Source organism: Carcharodon carcharias, chromosome 8 (genome assembly GCF_017639515.1).
Source record: "Carcharodon carcharias isolate sCarCar2 chromosome 8, sCarCar2.pri, whole genome shotgun sequence".
NCBI lineage: Eukaryota > Metazoa > Chordata > Chondrichthyes > Lamniformes > Lamnidae > Carcharodon > Carcharodon carcharias.
Genome location: NC_054474.1, coordinates 41,124,390 through 41,152,308, shown reverse-complemented (window position 1 = coordinate 41,152,308; position 27,919 = coordinate 41,124,390). Strand labels below are relative to the sequence as shown.

The window sequence follows — 27,919 nt, the reverse complement described above, 5'->3', positions numbered from 1 at the left end:
TAGGTGGCCAAGATTGTAGGAGAAAGGATAGACCAAGGGGGCAAGGGAATCTACAAGATAATAAGGGATATTATTACAATAGGAATTTAAACACCAACACAACAAAGATTTTTCCACTTGATCCATATTCCTCTCATTTACTTATTCTATGATTTTCTCTTTCTAATTCTCCTGTATTGAAGTTAGCGACCAAGACTGGGGTTCACATTTGTGGGTGCTGACAGCCCCCCCGAAACTTTAAGTTAACAATCTTCAATATTGAGTGTTCGCTGACTCTTTCACAATGGGGCATCACAATCTAGCTGTCCTTCATTCAAAGTTCACACGTGTATACTTTAAAGCAGGAGACCCTTTAGATTTTTTGGTAATCCTTTGTCAGGAACACTACTTACGATTGTAATGCTCCCACTCTTGCCCAGTCTGAATCAACTAATTCTACATCGAGCAGGGATTAAACCCGGGCTATTTTTTTGCTCTGTGCATCTCTCTGACATTTTACGTTGTGTGTGTGTGTGTGTTTGTGTATCTCTGTCTCTGTGTGTGTGTTTGTGTGTGTGTGGTGTGTATATATATATATGTGTGTGTGTGTGTGTCTCTGTGTGTGTGTGGGGTGCCAAAATTGCTCAAAGTCAGGAATCTACAGATGACTTGAAAAGCAGTTTCAACTGTGCTGTGAAGCAAGGGTTAGCTCCACCTCCCATTGTACAATCCTAATTCTCCCACATCTGGAAACCAAGCAAAAAAATGAGTGGAAGAAGATAGGGATCGGGATAAGAGCTAGGAATGCAAACTGTTTTAAACGGGACACTGCTCAACAAGCTAACAACAGTAGGTAGGACTGTAAATTTCCATAAGCAGTCTGTAAACTTTCCTCTCCAAGAATGCACTCTGATAACATCAATGTGAATCAGTGAGTTACTATTCCCCACTTCAGGACAAAAAAAAATAGTTCACTAACTTGTCAATATAAAACAATTAATTTTTTTTTTTACACAATATATGTTCTTCAGTCTGCTAGATATAGCTTTGCAATCTTGTGTAGCCAACCACAGACAAATAGTTTTCTCAGAGCTTCTCCTGCTCCACAGCTGTAGCTTTGTCAGAAGTATGTTGGAAATCTCTCTCACTTGTGTAAATGGGGTTTCTGACACATTTCTAGCAAATTTACAGCAAGGTCTGAGGAAATCAACTGGCTGAAAAAAAAAATGTAGATGGGGAGAAAGACAAAAAATCAAGGAGAGAGGAGTTGAGAAAAACGCATGGAGAAAAAGCAACAGAGAGAAATTAAGAGACAGATGCACAGGGGCAATTAGAAGAGAATGAACAAAAAATTGACATATGAGCAAAGAAGAGGAGAACAAAAAATCAAAACAAAAATGGTTAAACAGAGAAAGAGAATCTATACCAATATATAGCACCACAAATGATAAGACATAGGTTCGTGGCATTCTAACCCACTTCAGTGGGAATGGAGGCTGATTCGGAGTTACAACAGACTGTTGGCACTTACAGCTCTAGTCCTGCTTCATTGCTGCTTCACTGCTATCATTTTAATCGCAGCTTTTTTAAAAAGGCGGCTAAGATGCCCACTGATATTAGTTGTTAATGCAAGGTCTGATAAAGAAACAAATAAAGACTAGCTCCACAGTAGTCTGTATGAGGTGTAGTTAACTCATACCCACCCTCTCCAAATCCTGTCGAAGATGCGTGAAGAGTCGCAGTCGTCGATATAAGATATCCTGCTCCTGCTGGGCAAGATTGTCCACTTCATCCGTTTTTGGAGCGAGAAGTGGCTTATTGAAATTCGACTTTCTCTTGAGTCTCCAGTACTGGTAGAAAAAATCCACCAAGACATCAGACATGTGCAGCTGCTGGGCCACATCTGAGGGCTTTACTAGTTCATAGAACTCCTCCTCAAGTTGTTGCAGCTTCTGCTTCCTTAGACTCGCCTTCTCCAGGTCAGACTCACTCTGATTCACCTCTACCATCCCATCAGTGGTTGTGGCGAACTGCCGTGCCTCATTCAGTTTGCTCATGGCCTCATCCCGTTTGGTGCAGGAATTGGTAGTAGTGCTGCTGTGGTCCAAGCAGTAGGACTTAAACTTAACTTCATCATTCTCTGCAAGAATAGTCCTCATTTCCAAGTTGTGGTCAAACGCACATGTCACATGGAATGCTGTTATACAGGAAGCCATTGAGCACTGGAAAGGACAGCAAAGACAATTACTCCTCAATGTAATGGTGCTGCTATCAAACAGATCTCAAAGTGAACAAAACCACCTGCAGCATTTTACTCAGTTTATGGTTTACAATTCTGCAATGGTTTTACCTCCAATGCACCAGGTAACTCCATTTTCCTGAAGCCCTCGCACTGGCAGCACAGCTCCACCATGGGGCAACTGTGCAAAATAGAGCTTAAAATACTAACCCACAGCCTACAAGGAAAAGAGCACTGAGTCTTGTGAGACTTACACACTAAACTATTGCACCCTTTGGTCATGACATTTGAAGATATCAAGAGCAAACAGTTTGAGCCTGGTGGTTTGCTAATTTGATGTAATGGCAAAACCATTTTCAAACAATTGGTTAGAAATTGTTCCATTTGTGAAACTGATTTAATGCTTTCTGATCCAATGGACAGGCTCCTATTTCTGATTTTTAAGTGAATGAGTCTGATCAGAATTGACTTCTCAAGTCCACCTGTAAAAGCCTGTGTGTCATAATGCTTCTGGGGAATTTCAGGACTATGCCAGGAATTCCATCAATTATATCTCTGACAACCCATCCAAAAAGCAGCGAGATTAAACTAATCGATCACTTTAATAACTGTGGCCTTGAACTTCTCTAGTAGAAGAAAACAAGCAGCCGATTCATGTTCAAACTGGGAAAAGCCTCTGCTTCCCTATTGTTAAGGGACTGTAAGCTGTTTTAACTGTAGCCGGTAGATCGAGACGGTTTCTTCTGAAGCACCTTACAGGCCTGGCCCCTCTAATCATGCCAATGGAATTAGCCTGAGGATTTGTGTCCTTCTGTTGCAATGCAAGCTCTGCTCCGCTATCTTCTACTTGTGGAGCAATGGTATCAGAATTTTGGGGCCTCACCATCTCAGTTCAAACCTGAGGTTTAGCCCACTTTGGTAAGAAAGTAGAAAAGTAGAGGACTGCCAATGTCAGGGCAGAGGGGTAAAGCGGTGAGAATGCAGAATTCACTACCATATGCAGTGGTTGAGGTGATATGTACAGGTCCATTAGGGGAAGCTAAAGGAATATATGAAGGAGGAAGTAATAGGATATGTTGGTGGGATGAGACAATGTATGGTGGGAAGAAGCTCATGAGGAGCATCAACATCAGAATAGATCTTTTTGCTGTGCTGCAAATTCTATACAAAAATAAAAAAAGTGAACACACACAAAACTATTACAGTTAACCAAAACAATAGGAAATTTCTTTAACATGAGAATGTTCAAACACATCCGCAGTAACACTGTACACAAGTTTTAAATTAGCACATACTCTAAGGCATCTATGCCTTCACTCCTCTATTTTTTCCTGACAATTTTCGCCCTTCTCCTTTCACCTGGCAGTGTATCGGGGTACAGTTCTATAGGTCATGGTTCACTTTAGGTACCTTGCCAAAGCGACCATCCTTCACGTACAGATCTAGACAGTGACCATCGGTAGACAGTTCGCCCACAGGTGGCATCATATATAAGTCTGATTCTGTCTTCACTCAAAGGCTATGCAGGTGTACTTTCCAGGAAGAGTTTTTCAGCAAAGATCAGTAGTGGGAAACCAGCCCAATTTTCCTCTTCCTTACCCTGGAGTGCTGTGGCAACCTGTAAAGCTATGACTATTGCCCTGGTTCAGATCAGCTAAATTTGGCACGATCTGTGCGAGGAGAGGGGTGGAAATCAAACTTGGAGCATTCACGGTTTGTAGGAGTCAGCTGCTCGATGCCTTCATAAGCTGTCACCACCAGGAGATCCCAAGACAATTACAATCTACAAGTTTCCACAGAGGTAAATTCTCCCATCTACTATCAAAATGAAGGTTCAGGTTGGGCTAGGAAGCAGGGAGTTAATTAATGCACAAGACATAGTCTGCCACTTTCATCACCTTTAAATTGCGTACTAGAACAAATTGTCTTGCACTCTCATTGTAGTCATAGAACAATACTGGAAACTGGCATACATGTTCATACTGACCTGAATACATGTCCCAGTCCGTTCACTGCAAAGGCTACAAGCCAAAGCCCATCTGCTAGCGGGAATGTGTGACACCTTTGTAATGGGTTCCATCTTCTCAGGGCAACCTATACTTACCTAAAAATATTGAAACACAGTAAATCTTAATTAGACAGACCATGGAATCTTTTTGGGCAACTTTCCTTGCCTTTTTTCCATTCATGGACCTAGATCTTACCGGGCCACACATCCTGCCACCATAAGGGCAATCAGCAGAAATTTTTTCTCAGCCTCTACCCATGTCACATTTGACTGGACACTGCAGCACTCATTTGATTCAGGGAGATACTGCGGACTGATAAGTGGTCAGAATTGGGAACTGAACACCACTAGTTCCAGTTTGTGGCCCTATACTATGATGTTTCAACATTGTACATTTATTATATAATTAATTTGCTACCTTACTCTATTCCTCAACCAGAAGGGTGACTGCGATTTGCTCTCAAGGTTTGGTAATGTGACTCATAAAATAGGTACTGAAGGACTTCAGCACGGCATGAGTTAATTGGTATCTGACTTTTCATAATAGGATGGAAAGGAGAGGGAATTTAAAAAAAAAGCTCAGTCCTGAAGCTATCACCCTGCAAAACAAAGAGGAGCACATTTTTATAGACAGTTTAAAGTTCAAGAGACAAAATAAAACACATACAAATCAGAAATAAAAGTAGTAAAACTGGAAGTGCAGAGACAGGTCAATTAACATTTTGATTGCAATTGACTTGTCGCACATTTCCATCACATTCTGGTTTGAGTTATTAATATGAGTTCGATCTGTGTAGATTTAATAGACCATCATCTAAAACAGTGGCAACTAATTGCTTTGATGAAGCAAACACTAATTTTATTGGGAGGTACTGCATGCATTGAAGTGAGGCATGAAAGTCAGTGCTGGAATCTGGAATAGGTTTCCTACTAATGCCAGCATGAAGCACCACCAGGTCATGTAGAATACAGGTTAACATAGAACACTTTCATTTATGTAAGTTTGCTAACCTCTGAATACTTGATTCTAGCCAACTGTAGCATGATCAGATCATTCACAATAAAGTCAAATCACCCAACTAGTTTTGTACCAACGAAGTATTTAATCCGTGAATTTATTCTGCTTGAACAGGAAAAGCAGTGGACAGCCCTTCTCTCAAAGTGTGCTCATGGCAGTTTGCTGAGACCCTGGTGTTAATCTCCGTACAGATGGATGTCTTACTTCAGGTATCCATAAGGCACAGCTAACATGGACCCACTTCGTGCCACTGCGTGTTGGCTTCAGTGCACCTCCTCTCTTGGGACACAGCAAACATTTTGGCTGAACACCCAACGCACATGTCCGACACAACCAGCTGCCAAGTGGCACCTTCAGGATCCCGTAACAAGCCTGTTGTGATTTAAAAACAGCAAATGGTCAGGTGTCTCCTTCAAGAACTCAAGCGAATAAACTCTTATGCAGACACCTGTGAGTCAAACTGTCATCTGTTATAATCAAATCAACATTCAACTGAAGTTTTAAAGAATTAGCCATCTTAGCCAACATTGGAATTAATATTTAAATGAGATATGTAAACCTAATTGGAATTTCCTTCTCATACTCCATGGATCTCATTAAAATGATTCCCTACTGGAAACAGACCAAGGTTCAGTTAAGACAAACAATTATTTATGACATCTAGATGTTGGGAGAAGAATTTCTGCAGAGTACTTCTGCTCTAATTTTGAAAGATCAGTGGAAACAATGCAAACAGCTGCCTCTGCCATATCTCTGGAGCTCTGATCTTTTACCAAAGCTATGGCAGGAAATCTGAAGAAGCTCTGTGGAAAGTCAAGATGGGTGCTTTGCCAGTGACACTGCAAGAACCAGTCGGCTACTTTGAGAATTACCAAATTCAGGCCAATACATTCTGTATTCAAGAGGGCATTGTTTCTATTTAAATAATCATCTAATGTGCATGGTTACGGGGAAAAGGCAGGAGATTGGCACTAAGTTTAAATGCTCAGAGAGCCGGTGCAGGCACAATGGGCTGAATGGCCTCCTTCTAAACCATAACAATTCTGTCATTCTGGTTCTGATGCTTGAAAGATTTACCAAGCCATGATCTCTGTGTACAGGCAGTTGGTAATCACAGTTTAAAGGATTAAATCACAGGATTTAGTTAAAGCATACTCCTAATAGCAAAGTCTTTGGCCTAAATCCGGAATATACATGCTTGAAACCTGGTAATTCCTAAGCTGCCAGGGCAAAGCAAAGGTTATTTGAAATTTGCCAAAAATGATGTCATCGTATGCCTGGTGGATTATTTATTGGATTCTTTCTTGCCAGTAACAGCACATGCAGGGATAAAATTGATTATTAGCTCTATCTAAAAGCAGTGACTTTGCATTTATGCAACACCTTTAGTGTAAAGCAAGCTACAAAGGGAGAGATTAGCAGGGAATGGCCAATACCTTCACCAAATTATTGGGTGTTGTAAGAGATTCGTAAGGGTGGAGAGAAAGAGAATTTGAAGATCAGAGAGGTTTAAGGAAGGAGTTCCAAACAAGTGGATTGAAAACTGAAGAAAATACACATCCCAGAATCATGTGATGTGCAAGAATCTATGTTGCCACTTTCCTTGGTCAGAGATCTGTGACAGATCATTCAACATATTTGGAACTGATTAATTGGTTAAGCCATTCCATTCACTTACAAACATTTTGCACTTGACCTAAATAGCCAAGTGGTTATGGTACTGGGTTTGCAACCCCAAGATCAAGAGTTCAAATCTCACAATGGCAAACTATGAAACAATGTAACTTCATCTGAAACAGATGGAAACGGGTTTGTACTCGAAAGAATTACAAACATTTTGTGGAGTCGTTTACAGTACAGATTTATTTACCAGTGGTATTTGTCAGGCAAACACCATTTAGAATCCTGTGATTGACTGACTATGTAATGTTCCAGCAGATCTTAAAATAAATCTGGAATTTAACATGGACTTTACTGAAACTAGACAGGACTCTGAACCCAGCATAGACAAGGGGAAGAAGGCCTATGGTAATGTAAAACCAATGACAAAAATTAAGAAACTATGCCATAGGTTAGATTCATGGCAAGTGCTAGTATGGGGAAAGTATCTGTTGTTTGGGAGCATGGAGGAAATTAGTGGTTTGTAATTACTGTACACAAAGTGTATTTACGGAGTACTATTCAAGTACTCGTTTAATGATCAGCAAGTTTGTCTGATCGCATACAACCTGAGACACACTGTGATACACTTCATAGTCACCCATCTAGCAAAGCTGAACATCATGTAGTGGCAAATGATGCATTCCTAGAAGGCTGAGTGTAGTGTTGAGGTTTCTTTGTTTGACTCCTGTGTCTTCCTATCTTTTCCTCAGGAATCAAGCAGGTAAGACCACAACCTGATTGATAGAAGACTAAAGGCTCACTTACCAGAGTGGCCAATGATTCTAAACTCAAGGAATTGTGGAGCTTAAAACCCAAAAAGTTAGACACCAAAGATGTAGAATGTAGGAATTAAGGTCAACTAGATATTTAGAAGTTTCAATTTATGCAGGGAGAAACTCTATAGAACCTTGTTTACCAGGAGACCAAACAGGTATGGTGAAGTCCATGGAACACTCAGTAAATGTAGTATGTTGAAAGAATAGGCTTGATGGGCTTAGTAGATTTCCTTACTCATTCTGACTGTGTATCATTATCATCATGCATTCTCATGTCAGGTACAACATGAGTTGGATGCGAAGTAAAGCTTCATTGGTTCGGCACCAATCACAGAACAGCATTATCTTTTCCCAAATTTGCCATCCTTACATGTTGGTGCACCTAGGGCATTGAACACAGTAAAAAGAATTTCATACATAAACATGAGGACATGAACAAACAGTGGCCATTTACCTGGTGAACACAGATGTTGCATTTGTCACAGAAAACCATCTCATTACCATCCTCTCCCTCTGGGGAACGACACACATCACACACCACATCCTCGTCATATTCAATCCCGAGACCCTCTTCCGTCTCAATTGCCAGGTTCATGTTCTCCTGGCATTGACTTTCTAGCTCCTCAATGATCCTTTCCATCATCAGCTCATCAACTTCAAGCATTCCTGGAAAAACAAATAAGTATAATTTTGGTATTGTTATAATTATATGGACTTAGCAGGCATCTAATTTTTAAAAGCTATTTTAATAGAAGAAGGGAAACCTGAGGAGCCGCACCCACATGCCCCAACCCCAGCTCAGATGCAGCTCATCCAGCTACAGTTATGGATACAGAGAAAGAAATTTTTCAAAATGCCTATTTGTACTGGTATTTATCCTCCTCCTGAGCAAACAGGCTAAATAACACTTACAACTCTGTATAAAGGTGTAAAGGATTTCTCTGTTTTAAGTATTTTATGCTTAATCTTGTATTTATGCCCTGAAATTGTGTTCTGGGGCGGGTAACTTAGGAAGGATATATTGGCCTGGGAGAGGGTGCAACAGATTCACCTGTATGACACCAGGGCTTAAAGGGTTAAATTCAGGACTGCATAAAAGTGGGTTGTGTTAACCTGGGTTTAGACAGTTGGTGATCTAAATCAAGGTATTTAAAATGGTGAAGGAATTCAATAGGGTAGATATGGAGGATGTTATGACGCAGATGATGTGCGCCAGGCTAATCAAATCTACGAGGGAAACTTGATCACGCTACCACAACAGTTTTGCGATTTGTATTTATTTCAAGAAGCGTGCACTGAATTCAGAAGTAATAAATCCACCAAGACTTGAGGTTTTTTTTTAAAACTAAACTATTTATTAACAAAAGAGAAGATTTCAGGCACATACACAGAATTAAAAATTACTGCTATAATAACTCCTAAAGTCCCTAATCAACCTGGCTCCCAGTTACAGCCCCTTTAAGGCAATGGTCCAAAAATAGATTTTAGATTTGAAACAGATGCAGCAAATTAATACAATAGCCTGGACAGTGGAATTCAAAATGGCTCTCTCCAGCTTCGGTTTCTGCAGACAGCAGGCATATGCACAAAAACTGGAGGCTTCTCACAAAGCTGTTAGGTCTTACAACGCCTTCCTCGACACATAGCCTCATTCTCCTTTATATATGTTTCACCTTTTTAATCTGTAAATTCCACTGTTTCCATGTGTCTTTGGCATTTTTACCTTTCTTATAATATAAATCTTTTCATGTTGCTGCTATTCTCATTAACCTATTTGAAATTCAAATCCTGCTTCATCTATCTAAAGATGCAAATTCCCTTTACATCTTATATGTTAAGACCCCAACCATATTTACTCATTAGCATATTAAAGATACTTCTACACCTTCTTTTGATAACTTCAACTTGCAGTCTGCTTGGCTACAAAATGTAATTAAAATCACACACAGGCAGAACAATACAACCCCCATAAACCAACTTTACAATAAACCAGAAAAATATTATGAAAATTATTATACCTTCATGACAAGGAACCATTTCTTCTAGTGGGATATCCAGAACAAAGGGGCACAATCCTAAACCTAGAGTTAGGCCATTTAGGAATTCTTTCACGCAAAGGGCAACGGAAATCTGGAACATGTCCACCAAATGGTTGTGGATACTGGTCAATTGAAATTTTCAAGACTAAGGTAGGTAAAATTTTGTTCCATAAAAGGTACTTAAGAATATGAAGCAAAGGTGGTTAAATAGAATTGAGATACAAATCAGCCAAGATCAATTAAATGGCAGAACTGCCTCGAGGGGCTGAACGACCTACCCTTGTTACCATGTTCCATAACAACCCTGTAATACTGGAAGGAAACCAGTAGGTTCAGAACAACCGCCCTGCCTACAAGTCACATGTTTTTACTTTTCAATAGAGACAGGGTTTAAAAACAGGCAGCCTTTCTGATTGTGTCAATACCTCTTAAAGACAATCAAGTTCAAATTTCTGCCTTAATTTCTGGGGTCTTGCAAATTTCTCCCGCATCTCAGGATCCTTGGATGCATCTGGTTGGACCCAGGGGTTTTGGCTCCCTTTGGCTCAACTGCCTTTCTTAAAAGGTTCCTTTTATCAACCACTTCGCTCATTTCATTCTCAACAACTTTAAAGATTCACATTCTTCTCTTCAATAATGACCAATGCAAGACTTTTACTAAATAACTCCCCCATTTTTGAGTCCAGCATCACTTTAAAGAAGTAGATATGTTCCTATAGTCCCTCTTCTTCAATCTTGGGAACTGGATAAGTACCTGAAAAAATAAATTGCTGGGCTACAGGGAAAAGGCAAAAGATTGGGACTAGCTGAATTGCTCCTGGATACAGTCAGCATGGACACAAAAGCCATTCTGTGTTTCTATGATTAACTGGTTTCTAACCTTTTGGTATCATATTTGACCCCAAGCTTCTGACCACATATCCATGCTAAGATTGCCTACTTCCACCGCCATGACATCGCCCAACTTCAACCCTGCCTCAGCTTATCTGCTGCTGAAACCCTTACCCATGCCTTTGTTGTTCCAACACACTCCTTGCCAGCCTCCCAACTTTCACCCTCCATAAATGTAAGCTAATCTAAAACTTTGCTGCCTGTGTCCTAACTTGCACCGAGTCCATTTGTCCCATCACGCCTATATTCGCTGATCTCCAATGAACATATGAAATAGGCCCAGAAGTAGGTCATTCGTCCTTTAAACCTGCTCCACCATTCAATAAGATCATGGTTTATCAGTTTGAGTTTCGAGTAATACATTCCATCTACCCACCCCCAATAACCTTTGATTCCCTCGCCTAACAAGAATATATCCACCTTTGCCTTAAAAATATTCAATGACCCCCACCTCTACTGAGGTGACTTGCACAACCCTCAGAAAAAATTGTGAAGCGCAACCCCTAATTTTAAAACAGTGACCCCTAGTTCTAGACTCACCCACAAGAGGAAACATCCTTTCCACGTCCACCTTGTCAAAACCATTCAGGATCTTATATACTTGTCATCACCCCCTTACTCTTCTAAATTCCATGTGAAACAAGCCCGGTCTGTCGAACCTATCCGCATAAGGCAGCCCGCTCATTCCAGATATCAACCTAGTAAACCTCCTCTGAAAGGCCTCCAAAGCATTTACATCCTTCCTTAAATGAGACCAAAACTGCATACACAATTCGAGATGCAGCCTCACCAATGCCCTGTATAACTGAAGTATAACACCCTTACTTTTATGTTCAATTCCTCTAGCAATAAAGGATAGCATACCATTAGCCATTTATGAAGTGGCTCCCAGTTTAACAATGTCTTGATTATAAATTCTCATCCTTTTTTCCCCAAAATCCTCCAACACCTTGCCCCCGTTCCGATTTGTGTCCTCCTCCAACCCTACGACCCTCAGGAGGTACCTGTGCTCCTTCAACTCAAATAATTTCGCCATTGGCACCCCTGCCTTCAACTGCTGAGGCCTTAAGCTCTGGAATTCCCTCCCTAAAACTCTCCAGTTGTCTTTCCTCAATACCTTTTTGTTGAGGTCACCTGTCTTAATATCTCCTTATGTAGCCTGGCGTCAAATTCTCTTTGATAACCTTCCTGTGAAGCGCCCGGAGACATTTTACCACATTAAAGGCACTATATAAATACAAGCTGTTATTGCTGTTGATAATGGTTCATCTGCACCATCCTAAAACTGCTAGCAGTTTTCTTCTTGTTAATGGAGCATACTTATTTAGAGTTGAGGTCACATTATCATTTTATTGTTTTGAAAAAAGTTCCACTCTTGTCCTGTAATCCTGCGTGCTGATTTCTCTTTTCACCTGAGCTAGCTCTCCATCTTTCTAAAGTTTATCCTAATCCAATTTATTGTATCGTACGTAGAGATCAGGGGTAAAACAGATAACAAACTAGATGTGAAATAATTTTTAAAAAGACACAGGATCTTAACAACAAATGATAAGCCACAAGAAGAAAGGGTAAAAATGGGCTCAGTGAATAAACCATCACATTGTGTGTAATACTGAGCTGAGCTAGCTGATCCCAGGGCAGCAATGGTGATACTAGAGCAGGTGTCCTGAGGGAAGGAAATTGCCTGAACTCTTGATCAAGCGACCCCTGCTAGAGTGTCAGGTGTAGACATCAGGATTGGACTCAGCTGTAATGCCCATTTTCTTTATTAATGCCTTTGGGATCTTGTCCAATAAACGTGGCTCATCACCATCACCTTCTGATGGTCTATAAAGGCTGGCCTTGCCAGCAATCCCCACATCACACGAATGATCAAAAATAAAACTAGCCTCTCAGGGGACGTGGCACAAATGGTCTCGGTTACCTGGAGCAATGAGGTTCCTCATCCCCCCCAAAAAGGGCTCAAAACCCAAAATAGGCATTTTTTTTTAAATGGGATGATAAGACTCTCAAGTGTTTGAGCCCAGATGTAGAATGGTCATTTGGGCAGGGTAAGGAAGCTTGTCAGCACCTGAATTCAATCTCTCAATAAGTTGTCATCTCCATGTCAGAAAACAGGAAAATAATATTTTTTTAAAAGAGAAAAAAGGTCATTTAGCCCATCAAGCATATACCATCAATTAAGACCATTTCTGGCACAACAGCAAAACATTATAACTCACTAAAACTTAATGTGTTACATTAATTGTACACAATATATGGCTCATAATTCTGATTCGGCTACAATTGCTTGGAACGATTTTCAAAGGATGTCTGATAAGACACGTAATTGAATTGGGTGCCCTGCCTTCCTGTCACAAACATCAACACATTTAATCACTGTGAGGAATTTGCAGCATGGTTTAATCATCGAAAGCTGTGAAGTATTAGATCAAACGTGTGTGAGAAATGTAAAAATACACATTATAATATTCAAACACCAATGGAACAATAAGAGTGCACTAATGCACATCCTCAGCTAGGGTTGTTTTAATTCCATCTCTTAACACCACATCTCGCATATGCTACCTTTCCGCTACTGTTTTTTCAGCAGAACTGAGTGGATGAAAGCAAGAGATAGATCAGGGACTACTCTGACAGATCACCACCCAATTTTACAGATGGCCAATTTTCCACTGGAAATGGCAGGTATGCAAATGACTGAAATATATTATCCCATATAATTTCAGCATTGCAACCTAGTGATGCCTGTGTTAGATTTTAAAAGATTGAAATAGCAATCTTTTAAAATCTAACACAGGCATCACTAGGTTGCAAGCTGAAATTATGCAATTGATTGCATGATGCAGTTTTTTTTCTGAAAATTTCACTTTAGTAAGTCAAAGGACTTCAACATTTCCTTGTATCACCTCAAGTGCTTTTCCCAATTAATGCCAGGATGCCCCAACAACATTACCTAAATGGCCCAACCCCAGAAACTCAATCTCATGTGGCATGTCCTTGTAGTGGCAGTTACCCTGCCTTGCCGCCTGCACTTATGGACAAGCAGCAGTCAGGTACAAACTGCATCCAGTTCTTTCTAAACACAATAAATGATTGCACTGAAATACTACAGACAAAGAGTTTAATACAAATCACTAACCAGGGCATTCATTATAACACACAGTGAGGGGCACAGCACTCTTACTGTTATCCAATGGCTCTAGTGAATTTTTGGGGCAGTGTCCATATGGAAAAAAGTTAAATTTTCATTCCTGTACATAACCAGCATCCCCCGCAGCAATGAATATAATTGTAGTTTCCAAAAGAAACTTTTGATTTTCTGTTAAGTAGAACATTGCATAACTGGAAATGATTATGGGAAATGATGGGAACAACGTCATCTCAACTCTCAAGGGAAGATTACAGACTGGAGATCACCAGTCACAACAGAAGTTAGAGTCAGGGCTCTCCATGCAGCCAACACATGATAACTCCCTAGATGAAGTACCAGCTCGGAGAAAATCGTGGGAGTTTGTGAACTTATCTTTTGTTGCGTGTAACCAAGAAACACTGCATTCAGCCAATATCTGTCAATTCAGGTCGTTACAGTGACAACAAAACAAAGCATCCCCGCCCAATCATATTAGTTACTTTCCTGTATGACTTGGAACAAAGATAATAATCTTGCATTGCCTACCTCCATCTCGCCCTCTTCTATGTGGTGCAAAACCATGTAGCAAATTCAATCAGAAACAGAATATGAATATTAAGGGGGACACTTTACAGTTGAAATGCAGACAGATCCAATTTATTCTCCTACACATCCAAATCCCAAGCCAAGCACAGAATTCATATTGCTTTGAACTCAAGGGTTACCTCCTTTTCCAAAGCAATAGAGTGACACTGTATTTCCCACAACACCAAACCAGACAGTGACAGAAAGGAATGATGCTGCAGAATTTTCTCTCACAGGGTATTTGTGCTGAGGCGCAATTACTCAATTGGAACTGTGGCAGCTGAGAAACATCATTCCTTAACTATTACCAATTAACTAATTGTGCTTAGCAATGTTTTCTGCTACAGCAGTTCCACAGAGTAATATATAATTAACACAACAAAGTGCAAACTGGTCAATTACCTTGCAGTTATTAATTAGAAAGATATGGCCATCAACAATCTAGTTAATGGTTAGATAGGTGGCCAGTGAGCTTTCACTTCTTAAAAAATATGAAGAAATTGATTTTGATGAAGCACAAAAGGAGGTTGAAGCTTTTGTACACTGTCACTTGAACTGTGAAAAGCACAACTTCAAAACTTGAGCTGTCAGGAGAGCATTTAGAACTATATATCAGGTCACATTCAGGTGGTTACAGATCACTTTTTTAAATTTGCTATTTCACGGGATGCATTTATTGCCCATCCCTAATTGCCCTTGACCTGTTGGTTGTGACAGCTGAAGGGACCTAAATGATTTGAGGAGTATTGCAAGGTATAATGAGACCATATTAAATACATTGCTTTAAGTGGATTTGTTTCCTCTAGCACATTAATATCAATGCACTAAATACACATGGTGAAAAAACTAAATAGTATTGGTGATTTTTTTGTCAACACAGATGATGAATGTTAAGGAATGAGTCTTTTCCATGACTCACACCCAGTATCAGCATTAAACACCATCTGGGTAGGGGCAACACACTCGAGTTACAAAGAAAGTCCTCTGCTTTGTCCTCCCAATCCTCCACAATCATGTCAATGAGTACTGAAATGTGGATAGCTCTATCCTGGGCACCCACCAAAGAAACTGCACAACTTAATTTTGCTGTGAATTTTGGAAACCTGAAATATAAACAGAAAATGTGGGAAATACTCAGCAGGTCAGGCAGCATCTGTTAATCAGTGATATTTAATGCAGGCAGCAGGGGTCTCGCGAGCTGGCAAGAAACGCACGTCACCTCTTCTGAGGAAGACCCACTGATATTAAGTGCCTCTCAGGTACTTAAGTGGCCAACGATGGGTCAAGGACCCTGGGGGCAGAGTTCAGGACCACCCACCGGAAGAGCTTCTGCCCAATCAGAAGCTGGAAGCTGTCCATTGCAGGCAGCACCAGCAGGACCAGAGGCAGTTGTCAGCAATGCACCCTGGGGGAGGCCTAGGATTGACGAGGCCTCATATGGGATGGGGGTTGTGGGGTGGGGGTCACGGTAGAGTGCTGGTAGCAAGGGGATGGGGTAACTCCCAGCGGACTCCCCCCCTTTCCGGTGCCGGGTCCCTCAATCAGGCATTGAGTGCCTTTGAACGAGAGACCCTCCATGGAAGCCTCAGACAAACCCAACATGGAATGAGGTGTTTAAGTGGACACTAATTGCCCATTTAAGGGCCTCAATTGACAGCAGTGTGGAATGGCCATCTACAGGCCTTCCCAGACTTAACTGCGCAGAGGCAGGAAGGTGACAGGGTCCCCAACTGGCATCTCTGCCTGGTTAAATGCCACCTCTCTGGCATTTGGCACATAATCTGTCTGGATGTAACGGAACCCAGGTCATAGACATAGAGTTATTATGGCATGGAAGGAGGCCATTCAGCCATCGAGTCCATGCTGGTACTCTGTAGAGAACTCCAATCAATCCCATTCCCCCGCTCTAAATATCCCTGTAGTTCTGTAAGTTTATTTTGCTCCTGCCCATCAAATTTCCTTTTGATAGAACATAAGAAATAGGAACAGGTGTAGACCATTCGGCCCTTCGAGCCTGCTCCACCATTCAATAAGATCATGGCCGATCTTCTTGTGTTTCCATTTCCACATTTCCATCTAATCCCGATAACCTTTGATTCCCTTGGCTAAAAAGAATCTATCCTACCTCTGCCTTAAAAATATTTAATGACCCCGCCTCCACCATGTACTGAGGCAGAGAATTCCAAAGTTGCACAACCCTCAGAGAGAAAAAAATTCTCCTCATCCCTGTCTTAAAAGGATGACCCCTAATTTTAAAACAGTGCCCCCTAGTTCTGGACTCACCCACAGGAGGAAACATCCTTTCAGCATCGACCTTGTCAAGGCTGTTCAGGATCTTGTATGCTTCAATCAAATCACCCCTCACTCTTCTAAATTCCAGTGGAAACAAGCCCAGTCTGTCCAATCTTTCCTCATAAGACAACCCACTCATTCCAGGTATCAATCTAATAAACCTCCATGGAACCACCTCCAATGCACTTACATCCTTCCTTAAATAAGGAGACCATAACTGCACACAGTATTCGAGGTATGGTCTCATCAATGCCTTGTACAACTGAAGCATAACATCCTTACTTTTATGTTCAATCCCTCTGGTAATAAAGGACAGCATTCCATTATCCTTCTTAATTACTTGCTGTACCTGCATACTACCTTTTTGTGACTTGTACCAGAACACCTAGATGTCTCTGCACCTCAGAATTATGCAGCCGTTCTCCATTTAAGTAATACTCTGCCTTTTTGTTCTTCCTGCCAAAGTGAACTTCACATTTTCCCCACATTAAACTCCATTCGCCAGATCTTTGCCCACTCACACAATCTCATGCATCTGCAACCTCATGTCCTCTTCATAATATTTTCCTACCTATCTTTGTGTCACCTGCAAATTTAGCTACCATGTTTTCACTCCCCTCATTGATGTAAATCGTAAAAAGTTGCGGTCCTAGTACAGACTCATGTGGGACTCCATTCGTCATATCCTGCCAATCAGATGAAGACCCATTTATGTATACTCTGCTTTCCGCCAGCCAGCCAATCTTCTATCCATGCTAATACGTTACCTCCCTACACCGTGCGCTTTTATTTTCCATAATAATCTTTGATTTGGCACTTTCTGGAAATCCCAGTACAGTACGCCTACAGGCTCCCCTTTATCCACTGCGTACGTTACTCCCTCAAAAAACTCCAATAAATTGGTTAAACATGATTTTCCTTTCACAAAACCATGCTGACTCTTCCCTATTGCCTTGAGCTCTTCTAAGTGCCCAGCTATAACCTCCTTAATGATCGATTCTACTAACTTCCCCACGACAGACGTCAAGCTAACTGGCCTATAGTATCCTGTTTTCTGCCTCCCGCGCTTCTTGAGTAGAGGGCTTATATTTGCTACCTTCCAATCTGATGGAGCCTTTCCAGAATCTAGCAACTTTTGTAAATACACCAGCGCACCAACTACCTCATTAGCCACCTCTTTTAAGACCTTAGGATGTAGTCCATCGGGACCCGGAGACTTACCAGCCTGCAGTTCCATCAGTTTGCTCAGTACCGTTTCCCTGGTGATTTCAATTTCACCAAGTTCCTCTCTCCCACTCACCTCCTGATTTGCAGCTATTACTGGAATGTTTTTTGTATCCTCTATAGTGAACACAGAAGCAAAATATTTGTTCATTTCTTCTGCCATTTCCTTATTATCCACTACTAACTCCCCACAGTCACTCTCCAGAGGACCAACACTCACTTTACTTACTCTTCTCCTTTTTAAATACCTGTAGAAACTCTTGCTATCCATTTTTACATTTCTAGCTAGCTTCCTCTCATACTCCAATTTCATCCTCCTGATTAGCCTTTTAGTAATTCTCTTCTGTTCTTTATATTCTGTCCAATCATCTGTCCTGCCACTCATCTTTGCGGAGTTGTATGCTTTTTCCTTAAGTTTGATGCTTTCCTTAACATCTTAGATGGTGGGTCCTCCCCTTAGAATTTTAATTTATGGTAGGAATGTACTTACTCTGAATAGTCTGAAATATCCTCTTAAATGTCTGCCACTGCTTCTCTATTGATCTATTCTCTAGCCTAGTTTCCCAGTTCGCTTCAGCTAGCTCAGCTTTCATCCTTACATAGTCGCCCTTATTTAAGTTTAAAATACTAGCGTCATGAAGCTATTAATGTACATAATGTTATTGGAATTTTTTTTTTAAATAGAGGTTTAGTCTGTGGGTGTGCTGTGTGTGTCCTAATTGGATTAAAGCCTGCTAGTCTGGGTGCTTTGATCGGTAGTAGTTTTGAAATGTAAACAGAGGTTGAGGTACATTCGCACTTTGTTGAATAGAGCATTCAAGAGTGGGAGTGAAATCTTGCACCTAGCTAGGAGACACCAAGCAATGTTTATATTACCAATATTGGTACTATGAAAGGAGTTCAAAGGACCCGGTGATACAATGAAAATTTACATTCAAAGGGGAGTGCTGGGTATAACCTGCTGGAGTTTGTATGTGAAAGGCAGAAGCATTTAAGTTCTAAGCCTGTAAACCTACAACCGTCTGCAAAGGAACCAAACTGAAAGAAACCTAATTTTGAATCTGTAAGGTGAAAATGCTTTGCCTGTTGTCTGTTTAACGTCTATGGGTTGTTGTTGCCTTAGTGGAGATTAGTTTGGGAATTTGTTAAAAAGTTATGGCTACAAATTACTACTATCATGAGTATGTGTTTAATACCTTGTTGTAAACTAATAAATGTCTCATTTAATTTGATATAAAAACCTCTCAAGAACTGGTGGTCTTATTCCTGAATTTAGACCTGCAATTCAAAACATACCAATTGAAAATATAGGTTATGACACTTGTTTAAAGTTTCCCTCTGGGATTTTAAATAACTCAGCCTTTAATAACTGCTGTGTCTTAACACTAGTCCCGCTCTTCTCCCTTTCAAGCTGGATGTAAAATTCAATCATATTGCGGTCGCTTCTACCTAGGGGTAACTTTACTCTGTGGTCAATAATTAATCCTGTCACGCCACACAATACCAAGTCTAATATAACTGGTCGCAAGTTCCAGGTCATTATTGCTCCCTGCGTAAAATGGTTCCTCATTTCCCCTTTGCATCTTTTGCCCAAAACTATAATTATGTATCCCCTAGTCGTAATACCATCAGCTAATAGGTACAGCTTTTTTTTTTGCCTACTTTATCTAAACCTGTCATAATCTTGCACACCTCTGTCAAATCTCCCCTCAAACCCCTTTGCTCCAGAGAGAACAACCCCAGCTTCCCCCAACTAACCTTGTAGCTAAAATCCTATTCTAGTTTTGTGAAAGGAAAATCATGTTTAAACAATTTATTGGAGTTCTTTGAAGGAGTCACATGTGCTGTGGATAAAGGGGAACTGGTGGATGTACTGTACTTAAATTTCCAGAAGGTATTTGATAAGGTGCCACATCAAAGGTTATCGCAGAAAATAAAAGCTCATGATGTAGGGAGTAACATATTGACATGGATAGAAGATTAGCTAGCTAACAGGAAGCAGAGGGTAGCCATAAATGGGCCTTTTTCTGGTTGGCGGGGGTTGGTTAGTGGTGTACCACAGGGATCAGTGCTGGGCCCTCAGCATTTTACAATTTATATAAATGACTTAGATAAAGGGATCAAAAGTATGGTTACTAAATTTGCTGATGATATAAAGATAGGTAGGAATTATGAAGAGGACATAAGGAGGCTGCAAGGAGACATAGATAGGTTAGGTAAGTGAGCAAAATCTGGCAAATGGAGTATAATGTAGGAAAATGCAAAATTGTCCATTTTGGCAGGAAGAATAAAAAAGCATATTGTCTAAATGTTGAGAGACTGCAGAGCTCTGAGACACAGTATGATTTGGGTGTTCTAGTGCATGAATCACAAAAGGTTAATATGCGGGTACAGCAAGTAATTAGCAAAAATAGATATGTTACATAGAATATTATTGTTTATTGCACAGGGAATTGAATATAAAAGTAGGGAGGTTTTGCTTCAGTTGTACAGGACGCTGGTGAGACCACATCTGGAGTACTGTGTGTTACTCACAATAAGAGGTTGTGGTGGAAGAATTAACCCAGGCTGGTCTTTTGGTTCAAGCTGGTTTATTTTCAAGACAACTCCTCTGTGCTACTGACTTCCAAGTAGCTTTCACACAAAGCATTCCAGCTGTATCTTTTTATTCTATTTAGATGGGATAATCAATGCCCATCATCTGCTTAACTAGCAATTGTATTTAACAAGGTGAGTGCCATATTAACACTGTGTACAGTATTGGTCTCCTTATTTAAGGGTGGATGTAAATGCGTAGAAGCAGTTTAGAGAAAGTTTACTAGATCCCAGGTGTAGGCAGATTGTCTTATGAGGAAAGGTTGGATAGGCTAGGCTTGTATCTGCTGGAGTTTAGAATAAGAGGTGGCTTGATTGAAACATATAAGATCCTAAGGGGTCTTGAAAGAATGGATATGGAGAGGATGTTTCCCCTTGTGAGAATCTAGAACTAGGGGTCACTGTTTAAAAAATAAGGGGTTGCCCTTTTAAACAGATGAGAATTTTTTTTTTTCTCTCAGAGGGTAGAGAATCTTTGGAACTCCCTTCCTCAAAAGGCAATGGAAGCAGAGTCTTTGAATGTTTTCTAGGCAGAGGTAGACAGATTCTTGATAAACAAAGGGGCAAAAGGTTATGGGGGGGTAGGTGGGAGATTATAGTCAGACCAGTCATGATCTTAATGAATGGCAGATCAGGCTTGAAGGGCCGAGTAGCCTACTCCTGCTTCTAGTTCATAAGTACGTAGGTTCCTACGTATGGTAAATCTCCTCTGCATTCCCTCAGATCCACCCTAAAGTGTTGTGACCAGAACTACGTTTAATACTCTTACTGTGGCCTAACCAGAGTTTACACAGGTTCAGTACAACTTCTGATGTTCTGATGAAGGGTTATCATGACCTGAAGGATGGGCCGATCTTTGGCTCTCACAGGAGGTGAGCCTGAAAATTTGGTGGGTTGGCTCCAATTGGCTGGCAGCTCTTGGCAGGCAGGACGTCATATCCCGAGATCCTCAGTCGAGAGGAAGGTCTATCTTCTAACAGCCTGATGAGCCAAAGATTCGATGGGTCTTCCTCCTAAGAGTCAGCGCGGGTGTCTCGCTGCTTTTTCAGGCAGAATATGAGAGGCCTGCCCAAAATGGAAGGTTCTGGCCATTAACTCTGTTTCTCTCCACAGATGGTGTCTGACCTGCTGAGTATTTCCAGCATTTTCTGTTTTATTTCAACATAACTTACCTCTTATTTATGAGCCCAAGGTTCCATATGCTGTGCTAACTGTTCTCTCATGGTCTCAGAGATAGAAGAGCTGTGTAAAACCACTACCATAAATTTTCCAAACTGCATTACTTTAGCACCCGTGTTAACCAATCTATGTTACATGGATTAATACAGTGGTTAAAATACTACAGATAAGAAAATCCATGCTATGTCCACCTCCCTCAGATTGACACTGCAATTATGTAAACATTCACAAGGACATGGACGCATCCTGTATGCAGCTGATACTTCAGGTTTTGGTCTAAATGCATTGTATAGTATTTATAGAGCAGGACAAAAATTGCATTGTTCTTGTTCACAATGTATACTTACAGTGGCCTTGAAAACCTGTGATGACAAGTGTAGAGTAAGATGTTTTTATTTAAAGGGGCTGTACTGTAATGGTGCAAAAGAACTTCCCAGGAACTAAGCGAGTATGATTTTTTCTTCAAATGGTTTTTCCTAATTTCAATATTACAGTGTGTTAGGGAAAGAAGATCCTGTGAGCCTTAGAATCAGTTGTGCCACCAGTAGCACCACTTCTGCTTATGACTTGCAAAGAAATCACACCTTTCATCATTCTCTGCAATGTGCAGGTTACAAAACAAGCAAGCATCAATATTCAAAGGTTTAGCTTCAGAATAACGGTACACATTGGATCTCTTTAAAAGCTGATAGTTATGTCATGGTGAGCTTGTGAAGTTTACACTGTGCTCCAATGCAATGAAGAGAATCCAAATTCCACAACAAACAAGATTTTATCAGTGGGTTCCACTCCCCAAAGCAGAATTCCAAATTATTCAAAATGCTCAGGATTTCATTCATCATCCAAGTACACATCCTAAAAGCTGGGGCGTGCATCGGAAGTACAGTGACAGTTCACTGATCTCTTGAGATTGGATGTTACATCTAGTTTACAACTAGCCTCTGTACTGTGTATAACCACTGTAAAGGATAAAACATTCTGGGGGCATGTAAAGTACTTGCTGTACTGACTCATTCAAGTGTTCTTTCGTCTGTCAGTGTTAGTGTGCATTTGAGAACAGAGAACAGAATCACTGCTCCGTTTAAGGCTTTAAGGCCAGGATTTTATGGCCCCTCCTGCCCAGCAGGATATTACATCCGCCAGGGGAAGACACGACGGCAGGGCCGTAAAATGCTTGCCTAAGTGTCCGTGAGTGTGTGTAATTAAAACTGCAAGAATAAGAGGTCCAGGGCATGTTTAGTGAAGCAGTAACACCACTTTGTTTTCAATTATGGCATTACCTCACCCTTTTAAGCAGACACTCTCTTTTAAAGAATATCCAAACTATCTACTTTCACACAGATGGGGATGATTTTGCTCACACCCATAAATGAGTTGTACTTGCAATGTACTTAAGAGGAATCAACTATAGATCTCTCAAGTGCAAAGCTGAATTTTCCAGCTCATTCAACAAGAGAGCTGCATACAGAGAGAATCTCCGAAAACTGAACGTTGACAGTTTGTGAACCTCAGCAGCAAGTTGATAGCTGAAAAATCAACCAGAAAATGGAAGATGATCTATTAACAAGAATGTCAATCTGTTAGTGTTAAATTAGAAAATCCCTCAGCAGCAGGGAAAGTGTACTATATTCGACTTACTACCCTCTCTGGTTAGAAAAGGACAAACCAATACCTGCTCCTTGAAATTCTGCATTCACCAGTTCTAACCAGTAGACATCAACCTCGTCAAGGTCATAGCGACATGTGCTCCTGGGAGGCAACTTCATGTCCATGTAGCCAGACTCGGAAGACTCACAGCCAGTTAGAGTCTCCAACACTTGTTCTCTTGGAGCCAAAACTGTTTTCTCAAATTCTGGTAAAACCCTACAGAAGGAGAAAATGAAATCAAAAATTAAATGGCATTCTATGAAATTGTAGCTTGGCAAAATTGTAAATCTTGTTTTTTCCCTTGATGCATATATGTGGAAAAGGCCAACACGAACTTTGCTAATTTAGAATGGTCCACCGCAACTGGCATACAAGTGATTTGGGACCAGTTTGTTGATGTATAATCTTGCATTTAAGAGAACAGCACTACTGCACTGCTTCAGCTAGACCAGTATTACCCCCAGACCAATAATAATACTGATATCCATCAACATCCCACTGCATTTGATTGTGCAAACGCTTGAGTTATTTGCTCCCACGAGGTGATGCATTTGCTTCCTTTGTTCATTTTTGTAATTAGACAGATCAGGATTCTTTGAGAATACCCAATCATATCCTATAGTGGCAGGCTGAATATAGTGCTGGTCCCAGTATATTTTGCTACATTTACATGTACTGCACTAAAATACTCAGCACTGTACTGCACGATCTCCCTGCCAATACAACCAAAGTAGTGCCATTTTGAATTATAGCCAGAGGTTAGCCAGCAATAGCTTCTCCTCAATCCCCTGCACAGTCATGTCCAGAGTATTCATCCTTGTCTACACATTCTCCCGCAATAACATTGTCCAATGACATTCTGCATGTATGCCAATAAGTCATAAGAGTCATAGAATCATTATGGCACTGCAGGAGGCCATTCAGTCCATCAAGTCAAGGCTGGCTCTTTGTAGGGCAATGCAGTCATCCTAATCATCCGTACCTCCTGATTTCACTAAGCTCCAGTGGCTCTCTGACTTCCAACATAGTAAATCCGCAATCTTCACCGACAAATTCCCAGTCTATCACTGTGCCTTTATTCAGGCTGCGACCTCCTGTCATTTAATACTATTTTCATGCCCATTCACTTCTTTCCACTTCACATTAATTTGTAGAGATTTCAGCTCCCTCGTCTCCTATTGCCAGTAGTCCTCTCCCTAAAGTCTTCCCCTTGCTACTTCTTTCTCCTCCTTCAAAACTGTATCAAAACATAAGCCTTTGGCCAAAGCTTCAACACTCCTACTTAACAGTGTCCATTTCTTCACTGTGAAGTGCTTTAGATCACTCAGTGCTGTGTACAGATGTTCTGTGAATGCAAGTTATTGTTGGTTATGCCCATCGGTAGCAGTAAACATTCATTACTGTTATTCATCCTGGTTTCAAACAGCCAAAATTCAAGGTGGAAACGAAGCCCATCAATGAGTTTGTGAATTTTGCAAGAGATTCCAATTCTTTGGGTTCTGTAACTGGTGATGGAGTTAATGCCAGTTCAAGATTATCCTCAACAATGAGATAATATGAGCTCCTTAGAAAGCTAAAGTAAAATTGTAGCCTGGAGACTTGTTCTCAATGGAAGAGCTACAGCGTCAAATGTTCGGAACATCTTAAAACTGACCATCCTCCTTCAGAGATCAAAATGAGCACTTAACATTTGAATGCCTAGAAAATGGCTTCCGTATGACTGACAGTTCCATTCCTCCCAAGGGTACATGGACATTCTGAGGTAAAATTACAAAGAATTAAATTACTGAAATAAATTGAAACAACAGCAGCTTAACCTGTAAACATGCCACATATTTATTCAGCTGCACAGCTGGAATGCTGAACTCACAGCAGTGCTCAAGAGGTTGCAGTGGAGAGAGTGAATTTGCATATCGTTTGGATATGACAAGAAATGCACATCTATTTACAGAAGGCATTTCATAACATCAAAAAGATCACTAAACATGCCACTAAACCATAGCCAGCAGCACACTGCCTTCTCAAGCACTTCCTTAGAAAATTAATTTGCTGATGATACTAAAATAGGTGGGAGGGCATGTTGTGATGAGGACAGAAGGAATCTGCAAGGGGATATAGATAGGTTTAGTGAGTGGGCAAAAAACTTGGTAGATGGAGTTTAATGTAGAAAAGTGTGAGGTCATGCACTTTGGTAGGTAAAGTCAAAAGGCAGACTATTATTTAAATGGAGAACGACTCCAAGAAAGTGCAGAACAGAGGGATCTGGGGTTTCTTGTGCATGGAACACACAAAGTTAACATGCGGGTGCAGCAAGTAATTAAGAAGGCAAATGGAATTTTGGCCGTTTTGCTCGGGGATTGGAGTTTAAAAATAGGGAAGTCATGTTACAACTGTACAAGGTGTTGGTGAGGCCGCACCTGGAGTACTGTGTACAGTTTTGGTCCCCGTATTTAAAAAATGATATACTGGCATTGGAGGCAGTTCAAGAGAGATTCGTTAGGCTGATTGATAGGATGAAGGAGTTGATTTATCAAGAATGGCTAAACAGGTTAGGTCTTTATTCATTACAGTTTAGAAGAACGAGGGGTGATCTTATTGAAATGTATAAGATTCTGAGGGGGCTTGATAGGGTAGATATTGAGAAGATGTTTCCACTAGTAGGGGAATCTCAAACTAGGGGACATAGTTACAAAGGGGACACTCATTTAGAACTGAGATGCAAAGGAATTTCTTCTCTCAGAGGGTAGTGAATGTCTGGAATTCTCTACCCCAGAGAGTTGTGGAGGCTAGATCACTGGAAGTATCTGAAGAGGAGGCAGATAGATTTTTGCAAGATCGGGGAGTTGAGGGCTATGAGGAGCTGGCATGAAAGAGGAGTTGAGGCCTGGGGCAGATAAGCCATGATCTTATTGAATGGTGGGGCAGGCTTGAGGGGCCGAATGGCCTAGTCCAGCTCCTATTTCTTATGTTCTTATGAGGTGGGAGGCGCAGCAAGAGCGACTTTCAAAAAGGGAACTGGTTAAATAATTGAAGGGAAACAATTTACAAGGCTATGGGATTAATTGGACAGCTCTCCCAAAGAGACGGCACAAGCATGATGCGCCGAATGGCTTTCTGCTGTGCAGGAGCATTCCATGATTCTATAGAATCTCCCCATAAGCAACATGGGAAGCTAGTGTCTTAAGGGTTCATTCATTTTTTTCCAATCAGGAAAAATAAAATCATTGATGGAGCTTTTGGAAAAGCCACATGATCTAAGATCTTGCCCTACCCCCATCTTACCCCACCTGTGATTTATAGTGGAGTGCTGTTCCACAGAAGATGACAGACCTCTCATATCTCAACTCTGCACTCATTCTTCATTTGTGAACTATCATGAGTATCAACAAATTATTGGCCCGCAGGATGATTTACAGTCAAGCTGGATTGTTCCCAACACTGAACATCCATGACTTTATTCCCCACGAGAACTGACCTGATAAAGGGTTTTCTAGATCATAGTTATGATAAAGTAAACGGTCATGGATTATTTCCACTGAACACAAATTTAGGATTGTCACAAAAAAAAATTCAGAGGTGATTTTAAAAATTTCCTCACAAAAAGTTGTGGTCAGAATGTGAAATTCTCTGTCACCAATAATTGTGGAATTAGACTCTGTAAATTCTTTCAATGAGTTAACTACAGTTCTTGCTTGAAAAAGAGGAATTTAGGAGCAAACTGGAGAGTGGGAAAAAAACCAGCGCAAACCCGGGGGCCTGAATGACCTGCTTTTGTACTGCAACGTTCTGTGGTTCTATGTAGCTTTTTACAGGGTCACCGAAAAACAATCAGGAGAGAAACCGTGTCTGTCTGAGCTGATTTTTCTGCACTACCCTTGGAGCACTAAGGGCAGTACTTATAGCCGACAGTAGCTACATCAGCATACACACAAACAAAAATAAAATCAATTCTGGGACCTTCCTGATCTCTATTGCTTAATATCAGATTTTAAACTACAATGTCAGCAGGAACGCTCTTAAACCGAACTTTTAAACAAGAACTCATTAACTAAAGATCCAGAGTTCTTATGTGATAGCCGTCCCCTCTTTCCCAACACAAAACCATCAATGATTTACAAAGTTCTTAGTGAGTTTATAAAAATCAAAAAACATGAGCCCTATCTGTTATCCGAAAACACTTGATGCAAAATAAATTGTTTTCAATCACACCAGGCTTGATTTTCAATCCAGGATTAGAGAACAGATCCCAGGATCATTTCTGGGTCCCACGCCACACCTCCCCAATCAGTGGCACTGAGCATTGCCAGGAGCTGGGAACTGTCTGCACAGAACAACTCTCAAAGGCTGGCAGCAACCATGACAGGGCTTGTGGCTGCATTGCAGAATAGAGGAGGCAGGAAATCATAGGGCCAGCAGTCTCATGGTGCAGAGAAATGGCCAAACAGCGAATGATAAGGTACAACTCTTGATCTGATACTGTAACTCTTGTTGCAAAAGGTTTTCTTCAGAATAATCATTACTTGATGGCTCCCTGCATTGTACCTGGCAACTGTGCACTATTGTTGACCAAACTGTACAGTTTTGCCAATCTACAATTTGAAAATTGTCTTCTGGCCTTCTCTAGCCTATTAACAAGCTTCTCAACAAGCAGG

The 27,919-nt window shown here is 40.8% G+C and overlaps 1 protein-coding gene across 6 annotated transcripts in view; it reads right to left on the bottom strand.

The window, feature by feature from the left end:
• Positions 1-27,919, bottom strand: part of jade2 (jade family PHD finger 2) — a 156,277-nt gene that overhangs the window by 40,726 nt on the left and 87,632 nt on the right. For 5 of the 6 annotated variants that reach the window (XM_041193367.1, XM_041193371.1, XM_041193369.1 and 2 more), the window contains 5 exons: positions 23,293-23,483; positions 8,137-8,348; positions 5,449-5,616; positions 4,206-4,322; positions 1,683-2,201 (listed from right to left, as the gene is read on the bottom strand). In XM_041193367.1, coding sequence (XP_041049301.1) covers positions 1,683-2,201; positions 4,206-4,322; positions 5,449-5,616; positions 8,137-8,348; positions 23,293-23,483 — 1,207 coding nt within the window. The remainder of the gene's footprint in view (positions 1-1,682; positions 2,202-4,205; positions 4,323-5,448; positions 5,617-8,136; positions 8,349-23,292; positions 23,484-27,919) is intronic. The other variant, XM_041193373.1, reaches the window with a different exon arrangement.